Source organism: Anabrus simplex, chromosome 6, assembly GCF_040414725.1.
Source record: "Anabrus simplex isolate iqAnaSimp1 chromosome 6, ASM4041472v1, whole genome shotgun sequence".
Classification (NCBI taxonomy): Eukaryota; Metazoa; Arthropoda; class Insecta; order Orthoptera; family Tettigoniidae; genus Anabrus; species Anabrus simplex.
Genome location: NC_090270.1, coordinates 75,280,658 through 75,293,064, shown reverse-complemented (window position 1 = coordinate 75,293,064; position 12,407 = coordinate 75,280,658). Strand labels below are relative to the sequence as shown.

The 12,407-nt window shown below is 39.6% G+C and overlaps 1 protein-coding gene across 1 annotated transcript in view; it reads right to left on the bottom strand.

Moving 5' to 3' along the window:
• Positions 1 to 12,407, bottom strand: part of l(2)gl (LLGL domain-containing protein l(2)gl) — a 452,154-nt gene that overhangs the window by 250,561 nt on the left and 189,186 nt on the right. The window contains exons 11-12 of the mRNA XM_068228315.1: positions 9,625 to 9,897; positions 9,375 to 9,527 (exon numbers count right to left, since the gene is read on the bottom strand). Of these exons, the coding sequence (XP_068084416.1) occupies positions 9,375 to 9,527; positions 9,625 to 9,897 (426 nt within the window). The remainder of the gene's footprint in view (positions 1 to 9,374; positions 9,528 to 9,624; positions 9,898 to 12,407) is intronic.

Genomic DNA, 12,407 nt, shown 5'->3' with positions numbered 1-12,407 from the left:
GGTCAGAAGGCCAGCGCCAGGAATATAAGTATATACACTGACTGACAGTGACAATGCAACACCAAGGAGGAGTGGTTCGAAAGGGATGAAAGTTGGGGAAAAAACAGAGACGGCACGGACGAATAATTGATGTTTATTTCAAACCGATATGCAGGTTACACAATGCGCACGGCATCGACTCAGTAGGATGTAGGACCACCGCGAGCGGCGATGCACGCAGAAACACGTCGAGGTACAGAGTCAGTAAGAGTGCGGATGGTGTCCTGAGGGATGGTTCTCCATTCTCTGTCAACCATTTGCCACAGTTGGTCGTCCGTACGAGGCTGGGGCAGAGTTTGCAAACGGCGTCCAATGAGATCCCACACGTGTTTGATTGGTGAGAGATCCGGAGAGTACGCTGGCCACGGAAGCATCTGTACACCTCGTAGAGCCTGTTGGGAGATGCGAGCAGTGTGTGGGCGGGCATTATCCTGCTGAAACAGAGCATTGGGCAGCCCCTGAAGGTACGGGAGTGCCACCGGCCGGGGCATTTAACGTGCCTTGAATACGCACTAGAGGTGACGTGGAATCATATGCAATAGCGCCCCAAACCATGATGCCGCGTTGTCTAGCGGTAGGGCGCTCCACAGTTACTGCCGGATTTGAAATTTCTCCACGCCGACGCCACACTCGTCTGCGGTGACTATCACTGACAGAACAGAAGCGTGACTCATCGGAGAACACGACGTTCCGCCATTCCCTCATCCAAGTCGCTCTAGCCCGGCATCATGCCAGGCGTGCACGTCTATGCTGTGGAGTCAATGGTAGTCTTCTGAGCGGACGCCGGGAGTGCAGGCCTCCTTCAACCAATCGACGGGAAATTGTTCTGGTCGATATTGGAACAGCCAGGGTGTCTTGCACATGCTGAAGAATGGCGGTTGACGTGGCGTGCGGGGCTGCCACCGCTTGGCGGCGGATGCGCCGATCCTCGCGTGCTGACGTCACTCGGGCTGCGCCTGGACCCCTCGCACGTGCCACATGTCCCTGCACCAACCATCTTCGCCACAGGCGCTGCACCGTGGACACATCCCTATGGGTATCGGCTGCGATTTGACGAAGCGACCAACCTGCCCTTCTCAGCCCGATCACCATACCCCTTGTAAAGTCGTCTGTCTGCTGGAAATGCCTCCGTTGACGGCGGCCTGGCATTCTTAGCTATACACGTGTCCTGTGGCACACGACAACACATTCTACAATGACTGTCGGCTGAGAAATCACGGTACGAAGTGGGCTATTCGCCAACGCCGTGTCCCATTTATCGCTCACTACGTGCGCAGCACAGCGGCGCATTTCACATCATGAGCATACCTCAGTGACGTCAGTCTACCCTGCAATTGGCATAAAGTTCTGACCACTCCTTCTTGGTGTTGCATTTGCTCTGTCAGTCAGTGTATATGACTATTACAAGGAATGTTTACCACAGGAAAAGGAAGGACTTAAAACCTGTGGATATTCAAGATTATCCTACCATTTGGTTAAATCAGTGTCACCTAAAATTTAGATTAAGTCAGTGTCTATTAACGTAGTATCTCCTGTCAAGCAAAAAAATACAAAGAAATATGAGGGAGGAAGGGAGGGCTGGAAAAAAAAAAAATTAAAAAAAAATACAAAGACAACATTATACAATGTAATTACACTAACAATAGCAAAGTTACTGTGCCTAATCTCCTCGCATGGCATCGGCTAGTCTATGAAGATCCTGTTCTGTAACTAAAAAATCATGTAGATTTTACAGAAAGGCTCTTTACTCAGCGCTATGGAAGAGCTCTTCAATTCTGATCATCATCATCATCATCATCATCACTGGTTTGCCCTTCCAGCAAAACGGGTAGGGTGTTTGAAAATGAGCGTCTTCCACAGTTGCCTATTCGAAAAGATTTTGTTGTTCATGACAGATTCTCAATTCCATTCTCTTCTCTCCACGTCTTCCCTCAGTTGGTCCATCCATCCTCTTCTTGGTCTTCCAGCTGGTCTTATACCTGTTATTCTCTTTTCCAAATAAGCACGTGGTGACCTTGTGCTATTCATTCAACATGCCCAAACAATTTAAGTCTAGATGACCTAAGTATTTCCTCCATAGGTTCATTTAGACCTAGATTAGATCGGATCTCTTCATTTTTCACGTGATCAAGTCGTGTCTTTTGGAGGGCAGTTCTAAGAAATTTCATTTCACAGGCTTAAATCCTACTACAATCCTTTGATGTTATTGTGCAGGTTTCCAGAGAATATGTAAGGATGAGAATGAAATATCACTTGTACAGGGACATTTTTGTTCTTTGTGGGACCTTCTCTTCCCATAGTAGGTGTCTAACGATACTGTAAAAGTTAGAGCCTTTGTTATTTCTATCCCAGCTCTATTATTACTAGCCATTACGCTTCCTATATAACTGAATAGGTGTACTACTTCAACTTGGTAGGCCTGTATTTTTATGTTGCATATTCTGTATTATGTCTGCTGATTTTCAATGCTTCTGTTTTTGATGGGTTCAATTTCATTCCATAATCATCAAACAGAAAGGCTCTTTACTCAGCGCTATGGAAGAGCTCTTCAATTTTGATGACGATGATGATGATGATGATGATCATCATCATCATCATCATCATCATCGGTTTGCCCTTCCAGTGAAACGGGTAGGGTGTTTGAAAATGAGCATCTTCGAAAAGTTGCCTATTCCAAAAGATTCCCAATTCTATCCTCTTCTCTCCACGTCTTCCCTCAGTTGGTCCATCCATCTTCTTCTTGGTCTTCCAGCTGGTCTTATACCTGTTATTCTCTTTTCCAAATAAGCACATGGTAACCTTGTGCTATTCATTCGTTTAACATGAATGAGTAACAGTTTTAATCGTGCATTCAGATTATTTTGCACTCCCTCCTCTGTTTCATCCCATATTGCCACATTGCCTGCAAACACCAGAGCCTGAAGATCTTCATTACCTTTTCCTTTTAGTTCTTTTAAAATCATATCCATGACTGCTATGAATAGAAGAGGTGATAAGGCATTTCCCTGTTGTACTCCTTTGGTCATATTGAACCATTCAGAGTGACTATCTCCAATACTGACACAGCTTTTGCAATTAGTATATAGCATTTGGATCTTCCTGATAAGGTACTCCAGTACACCACGTTTTCTAAGGCTTTTCCAAATAGTTAATCTAGGAACATTATCATACGTCTTTTCAAGGTCCATAAACACACTAATTAGGTCGTTTCCTCTTTCCCAGTGTTTCTCTGCCAACATCCTCAAAGCAAATATCAGATCTGTTGTGCTTCTTCCAGCCCTAAGCCATGTTGTTCCTCTTCTAAGATAGGCTCTAGTATATCCCTTACTACGGCTTCAATGATCTTCTCCATAATTTTAAGGCCATGCGATAAGAGGGTAATGCCTCTGTAATTTTCCTTCCATTCCCTAAAGATAGGAACTATCACCCCCTTTGTCCAATCTCCAGGTATTTCGTTATCCTTCCATATTGTTCTGAGAACACTATACAGCCACTGTATTCCTGGTGGACCAGCAGTTTTAATCATGCCGGCTGTAACTTCTTCAGCTCCTGCTGACTTCTTGCAAGTTGTTTTACGTCGCACCGACACAGATAGGTCTTATGGCGACCATGGGACAGGAAAGGCCTAGGAGTGGGAAGGAAGCGGCGTGGCCTTAATTAAGGTTCAGCCCCAGCATTTGCCTGGTGTGAAAATGAGAAACCACGGAAAACCACCTTCAGGGCTGCCGACAGTGGGATTCGAACATTAGTACGTTTTCTTGCTTAACACATTCTTTTTCCATGCCCCTGCAGAAACATCTTAACGAGGTTTTACTGTAATATGAAGCCTTTTGTTTTAAAGTAAATGAAACTAATTTAAACAAAATTAAATGGTTTGCAAGTACATTCTACAATATAATTCACTACTAAGTGGCATCTGAAGTTGAAGTTATAATTTCATCAGCCGTATCAGTTGAGTATCTTGCTATATTGGTTAAGCTACCAACCGATTCCCTGCTGACGTGGTAATAGGTATCTGGTCAGTTTTCCATAACTACTTTCCAAACCGATGTTCATCACTATTATATCATGATCCCGTTCAATTAGTGTGTCACTACACCGATATTCCTTCTCAATATCTTTACTTTTGCACACTCTTTCATCCAGTTTTCTTTGGTCACTTTTCGCATGCAGCAGTGTGTTAATTCCTTGAAAGCCAACAGTGCGAGATTGAAGACATTGTTTGTGACTATGTTTTTATTTCACTAAGTTCCAAATGAGTTTAAATGGATTTAAATTTCAATGATAAGAAGGTAATCTCAGAACAATAAACTCAATGTCTTTCAAAATCCTGTCTACTATGTACATAGGTTTCAATTTATTTGCTTTTACAAGTTCCACCAAATCACTCTTGGTCATATTATTAATCACAACAAATTTGTTGTCTTGCAACAAAAATACAAAAATGTCTTTCCGAGTAGCATGTATCCAAGGGTTGTTTTCCTAAATGGTATGATACGGTGCATTGTTAAGGACTACAATGCAGCTAGACGGAAGGTTTGGGATGAGCTGCTACTACCACTTAGTATAATTTGTGCTATTCATTTCATCACAGTAATCCTGTGATAGTGACTTTGAATCATAAATTAACTCTGCACTTGAATGAATCCCATTACACCACCTGCATGAACCACAATAATTTTTGTTCTGCACTTTGGTTCAGCATAACCCCTAGAACGTCTTTGTGCTGCCAGCACTTCTTTCGTGTGTAGTGGGTATGAACCCATATCTCATCTGTGTACACGACAGGCTTTTTAGACCTATTTTTGTTCTGTCTCAATGCACAGAGAAATGCTGCTCGTTATGCAATAATATCATTATGCTCCATCATTGTATGTCTAACATTTTTACACCTTTTAAACTAATGTAAATAAAATTAAATGGTTTGCAAGTACATTTTACAATACAATTCACTACTACGTGGCATCTGAAGTTGAATTTATAATTTCATCAGCCGTATCAGTTGTACGTATCATAGTTTTTGTTAGGCACATAAATGAGCGAATGATGTGGGTAGATTTGTCAGTTGGAGGAATTAGGACAAGAATTGTGTCCGTGTATTCACCATGTGAGGGTGTAGATGAGGATGAAGTTGACAAGTTTTATGAAGCATTGAGTGACATTGTGGTCAGGGTCAACAGCAAGGATAGAATAGTGCTAATGGGCGATTTCAATGCGAGAGTTGGGAATAGAACTGAAGGATACGAAAGGGTGATTGGTAAATGTGGGGAAGATATGGAAGCTAATGGGAATGGGAAGCGTTTGCTGGCCTTCTGTGCTAGTATGGGTTTAGCAGTTACGAATACATTCTTCAAGCATACGGCTATTCACCGCTACACATGGGAGGCTAGGGGTACCAGATCCATAATAGATTATATCTTAACTGACTTAGAATTCAGGAAATCTGTTAGGAATGTACGAGTTTTCTGGGGATTTTTCGATGATACAGACCACTATTTGATCTGTAGTGAACTAAGTATCTCTAGGCCTAGGGTAGAGAAAGTGAAATCTGTCTGCAAACAAGTAAGGGTAGAAAATCTCCAGGACGAGGAAATTAGACAGAAGTACATGGATATGATTAGTGAGAAGTTTCGAACAGTGGACAGTAAGCAGGCTCAGGATATAGAAAGAGAATGGCTGGCATACAGGGATGCTATAGTAGAAACAGCAAGGGAATGCCTAGGAATGACTGTGTGTAAAGATGGGAAAAGGCGAACATCTTGGTGGAATGAAGAAGTGAGAGCAGCTTGTAAAGGTAAAAAGAAGGCTTACCAGAAATGGCTCCAAACAAGAGCCGAGGCAGACAGGGATTTGTACGCAGTTTACATGGATCATCTGCTGAAAGGTATAAAATGGCAGGGAGGGATTCAGTTAGGTGGAAATGTAGTAAGCAGTCTGGCCTATGCTGACGACTTGGTCTTAATGGCAGATTGTGTAGAAAGCCTACAGTCTAATATCTTGGAACTTGAAAATAGGTGCAATGAGTATGGTATGAAAATTAGCCTCTCGGAGACTAAACTGATGTCAGTAGGTAAGAAATTAAACAGAACTGAATGTCAGATTGGTGATACAAAGCTAGAACAGGTGGATAATTTCAAGTATTTAGGTTGCGTGTTCTCCCAGGATGGTAATATAGTAAGTGAGATTGAATGAAGGTGTCGTAAAGCGAATGCAGTGAGCTCGCAGTTGCGATCAACAGTATTCTGTAAGAAGGAAGTCAGCTCCCAGACGAAACTATCTTTACATCGGTCTGTTTTCAGACCAACTTTGCTTTACGGGAGGGAAAGCTGGGTGAACTCAGGATGTCTTATTCATAAGTTAGAAGTAACAGACATGAATGTAGCGAGAATGATTGCTGGTACAAACAGGTGGGAACAATTGCAGCAGGGTACTCAGAATGAGGAGATAAAGGCTAATTTAGGAATGAACTCGATGGATGAAGCTGTACGCATAAACCAGCTCCAGTGGTGGGGTCATGTGAGGCGAATGGAGGAGGATAGGTTACCTAGGAGAATAATGGACTCTGTTATGGAGGGTAAGAGAAGTAGAGGTAGACCAAGAGAACGATGGTTAGACTCCGTTTCTAACGATTTAAAGATGTGGCTTGCAGACTGAACGCTGAAAGGTATAACAGTCTATAATGATAATGTATGTATGTATGTATGTATGTAAAATTTGAATACCATGTTTTTTATGAGTCTCCAGAATGCGTGTTTCCCTCCTGTAAACATGATTTTTTCTTTTGACAGCATTAAGAAGTTTACCTAAAGTGGAGATTACTTTGCGAACTTCAGAAAATTCCAGAAATGTTTGGCATTCATCAAGAAATTCATCAAGCTCTGTCTTCTTTGACGAGGTAACTTTTACTTGGGGTATAAATAACAGTTCCATCTTCTGCGGCTTTTTCACACCGCCTAACAATATTATGCACAGTCTTTTCACTTCTACTGATAGCTTTAGCAGTCATTTCTGGAAAGGGATTACAAGACTTTTTTTTAATTTTTTTTTTTTTTTTTTTAAGATCGCATCGACATTAATAGGTCTCTTTTGAGGATGATGGAACAGGAAAGTGATAAGGAAGTGACCATGGACTTAATTAAGGTACAGTCCCAGCATTTGCCTAGTATGAAAATGGGAACCCATCGAAAACCATCTTCAGTGGGTTCAAACCCACTATCTCCCAAATGCAAGCTCACAGCTGCGCGACCCTAACCGCACAGCCAACTTGCTCGGTACCTTTCCTCTTTTCCTCTTCACAAAACTAGAAAACATTATTAACTCCCTGCTCTGAAGTCATAGCACTTGGTGTGATATCTTCGGAGGTGTCTTACATTCTACAAACAATACAATGACACGTCAGATTCTGTATAACTTCCTCAAATATTTACAAGCACTCGAATACAGAATAGAAACATTGCATCCAACATGCAACTGTACTTAGTGCTGGTGGTACTACAACACATGTGTGGAGACTGTACTGCGCACTCCGATTCAACTTACGGCGCCACACATGGCGGTTAGTTGGCTCAAATCCCGTTGAGGATGTTTAATGAGCATTCATGAATTAATAAATTACATAATTTAATGGACTTTGAATTGCCATGCTTCACTGATCTTCTTCAACTCAGAGTTTTTATATCTCTCACTTTGACTAAACTCTGTTTCTGACAGCTCCTTGCCTGTGATGATTGGAGTGTGGCAGAATTTTAGTCTACAGCTGCAATTGTCTTTCATGCTCTGTGGATAGGTATTGTACAAGTACGTTGGATGAGACCTTATTGTTTTCCTGAAGCAATGCCTTTGAACATTGCAGATCTGGTGGAACAATATGAGAGAGTATTGTTTGCCAGTATGCTCGGATAGTCTGAATTGTTCCAGAAACTGTCCTCACTAAGTTTGTCAGCTGGACATCTACCTTCTTTGCACATGTGCTATGTAACCGAACAGCAGTAGCTCTAGGGTGGTTCATGTTGCTCAATCCACATCATGATCCAAGAGGCTTTGATCTACCTTGCAGGACTTGGTTGGCACTAAATTGTTTTGCACAACACATGGCCAACGTGCATACTCTCTTCATAAGTAGGCCCTCTGGAAATCACCTGACTGATTGTGGAACTTCCCAGCAGACTCTGGAATACATCTTTTCATTATGTCTGCTACGACCATACCAAGGCCCACAGGCAGACCTTGTAAATTGTCCACCATTATTAATCCAATGCCTGAATGAACTTGATGCTAAAATTTAAAGCATCATTCTTGATCTTTCTAATAGCTAAAGTGCCGACATCTCACTGCTGTATATACTATACATTATATATTTCCTAGTTCTGTATGTAATCCTATAACCATATACTAAATAAAACAACTATCAATTTGTCCAGTAAGTGAGGGCCAGGTCATACTAAAAGGATTTTTTTGAATTAGGTGGCCATAATTTTAAGGTTCTTCTGCTTGCAGGTGTTGATGAATCGTGCCCCATTGCAGTTGGATCGGGCATAAACTGGAGGAGGAGGATTAATATTTAAACAAGAGGTTCAAAATGCTTTAAGTGAACTCATTTCATTACCATGACTTCAAAAGCTTTTGAACATTTGTTACTGTTTCTAGAATAATACAATGCCATCATCGGAATAAGATAGGTGCAAAATATTTATTACGATAAATATATTCTCACTTCTTTTATCTTAGAGTATTTGACACCTTGAGATTCAATGACCTACGTCACTACATCGCTCCAACAAACCAACAGCGGTGCTGTGCGGCCACCAGATACGAACCGCACGTCCACACACAATGTGTCAAGTGTAGTGTGGGCGTCTGTGTAAACTGCTTTCTGCCAATGCACACTAGCGAAAAGTGGAAATAGCCATTTGTTATTTTATATATTGCTAAGTAATTTGTGAGTGATATTCTGTAACAGTATTAGGCATTAAATTTCATGGTGTCCTAATGAGGTAACAATGTTTATGTTTTACCCAAAAGTTATATCAAGCGCCATGTGATACTATACGATACCAGGCCCTCATTTATAAACCAACCATTCAATTTTTAGAAAAATGACTTACCGGTAAATGTTCTCCAATATGTGAATGCTGGGAATATTAAATAAAAATTTAAAAAATTGAAAACTGAAAACTCCAGCATTTCCGGTTTAATATAAAAACATTTTGGAACTCTTCAGTCAACTTTACCCCAGTGGTCAAATTTAGCATGGTTGAACATACTAAATGTTCAGTTCTATAAAAAAAAATTATCAGTTCTACTAATATTATCTGAGGAAAATTGAAGTAATTTACCTTTACTTCTGTCTCCAACTGTTCAGTGCCTATTTTAGCAACAATTATCGAACCAGCAGTTCCTGCAACAGCCAGAGTACCCGACAGTGGACACAGAACTACTTTCTTCACAGCCAAACGTGGATCATCTGAGTAGGGATCGAAAGTGCCAACCTGCAAAGAAACAACTGATGGATAAGGTCAAAGTTTCGGACATAACAAAACCTCTCTAACGACCACCAATATCCATAAATAACAATTATTTCTTTACCTTCCGAAACGGTGGCCACTCTTCCTCCTCTTCATCCTCAGCCACTCCATTACTACCAGTACTTCCTATTTCGTCACCACTGAAGAGCATGGCAGAGCCAAACTTGTAGAGGGGCTGAAGTGCAACACCACTCGCATCCCAGAAACGAATGGTCCCATCCTCATGACCTGTCAGGAGTAGCTCACGGTTGTCATCAATTCCATCCACCTGTTTCTCACTATCATCTGCAGGTTCCGTTTCATCCAAAATCTTGCCACCATTTACAGGCCATTCCTATAGTCATGGAAAAAGTCTATATCTGAAATTATGCATTATCATTTATTTTTAGGAATGGCAATGAAACAATTCACAATGAGCAAGATATGCTTCGCTATGCTATGCTGTATTTTGCTTGGTGGTCAGTGTACACAGTAAAGGTCACGTAATGAACACAATGCAAGAAATGGAAAAAGAATAACTAAGATATAAAATTACGTAGGGAATGCTTAAATTATATCTCTGTTTCCACATTCTTACAAATTTCTTTTATCATCCATGGCTATTTCGTTAGGGATATAAGGTCATTTTTCAGAGAACTTCTACTGTTGTACCTGAATGACGAGATTTTCGAATAACCATGCTATAACTAGAGACCCCATTTTATGGTGAATAAAAACCTTAAATTTTAGTACAAAAATGGAGTTGATTTTGGCGTTATAGCATAATTTAAAAAATGTAAATATGGTATTCTTTAGCACAAAAACATGTCAAACAGGGTTGTGTCGGGGTCACAGCCACAAGTTTCGACATACTTTATGTACCACATAAGTTACATTATGTACCGCCACTTGGGTGGTAAATGTGCTCCAATAGTGCACAACTCACCTCACAACGCTTGACCACTTTAACATTCAGATGCTCCTAATAAGCTTTTTTATAATCACTATTCTCTCAACACTTCTCTCTGTCCACACTTTGCAATATTTACGAAAGAAAGATATTTTTTACACTTCTTCGCAGCACAATTCAAATGTTCACTATTTCAATTATTTACCATGTCTATTTGTTAAGAATGAAGCCATATTTTCCAGTGTTGACTTAGTTAAATGCAATAAAAACTTTTCAGTCTGTCAAACACACAGCAATTACAATATAAATTATAACACAATACACATACCTGTAAAATACACACTAATATACAAAGAATGACATGTTTCGTTCTAAAAGAACATCCTCAGATTCTATCAAATCATATGCATGTTTCAAGTGCTGTAATTGCCTTGCACAGGGTTGGGAAGTTACCAACTGAGATTTTCCAAACTCTGAAACAGGTGAAAATCATCATAAGCATGTTTTAAGTGATTTGACAGAATCTGAGGATGTTCTTTTAGAACGAAACATGTCATTCTTTGTATATTAGTGTTTATTTTACAGGTATATTTATAGTGTTATAATTTACATTGTAATTGCTGTGTGTTTGACAGACTGGAAAGTTTTTATTGCATTTTTTATTTTATTTTTATTGCTTTTACCATCCCTACTCGAAAAGATTAAGCACGCTTTTTTACATCACGTGATACAACGGGAGTGATACAATTACAAGCTATGGCATGCCTCCTAACCTGACGAGTCAGGAGCCAGTTTAGCCTACAATTCGCAGTACTTCATAATTTGAATATTCTTTGTTAAATTTTATGCAAAAATTCAAAACTTCCCCAGAAAAAAAAAATTTTTGTCGAAAAAGTCAGAATTCCACATTAAAATGTACGTAGTCTAACCACAAATACTGTCACAAATGTTTGGCTTCGACTGGAGAACTGGTTTTCCAGGTAGTCAACAACCCTTGTACTGAAGTTAGTCTTAACCAACATGCGTTCAACAGTGAAAGAGTGAATCTTCTTGGCTTAAGCCTGGAGTGGGGAGAATACAAAAACAGGGTAGCTGTAATTGCCTTGCATAGGGTTGGGAAATTACCAACTGAGATTTTCCAAACTCTGAAACAGTTTTGTCTGCTAAACAATCAACGATTTACTGAGACAGGAAGTGTGAAAGATCACACAAGAGTTGGTCAACCTCGCAGTGTGAGAAAAGTGGCGGCCAGTATATGGTGAAATTTATGGTTAGGTATACTTCGTATGAGACACAAAATTTCGCATTATTTTAATATCATGAACTGATAAAGTTTCAATCTACGAAGACTTGAAACAGTATGCATTTACTTTATGTAAAACAATATAACCATATCTTGCAAATCTGTCACTGGCAAAAAACCTACCTAGATATAACACTTAACATTCCTTAACCACATAAAATTTCCGATTTCTTTATTGCTAAAATTTTATAATTCAGCGTTCCTACATAAGAAAATCAATTTCCCTTACTTTAAGCACTAATTTTCCAGGACCATTTTATAAATTGTTACACCAATTTCTTGCTGTTAAAATAAAAAAGCCATAGCTGACCAGTTCTCTCTTTTATTCTTAGATATCCTTTATTTTTTGAATTTTTTATTTACATTGACACACTGAACATGAATTAAATCATCTTGTGGTTACAGAAAAGTAAACAAAGTTGGTCTAATTCTGTAATGATATATTGTTAATGATAAGAAATTAACAAAGGAAAATTATAAACAGTGATCAGTAAAATACTTTGAAAACTTTGTTAATGACCAGAAATATTAAAAAATATAAAAACTATACAATTAGGGATATTAATATTAGTATTTGCATTAGCTCTGTTCAATGTTGCATGTGTTTTATTAAACAATTCATGTGACACACATTTAAAAACAAAATGGAGTT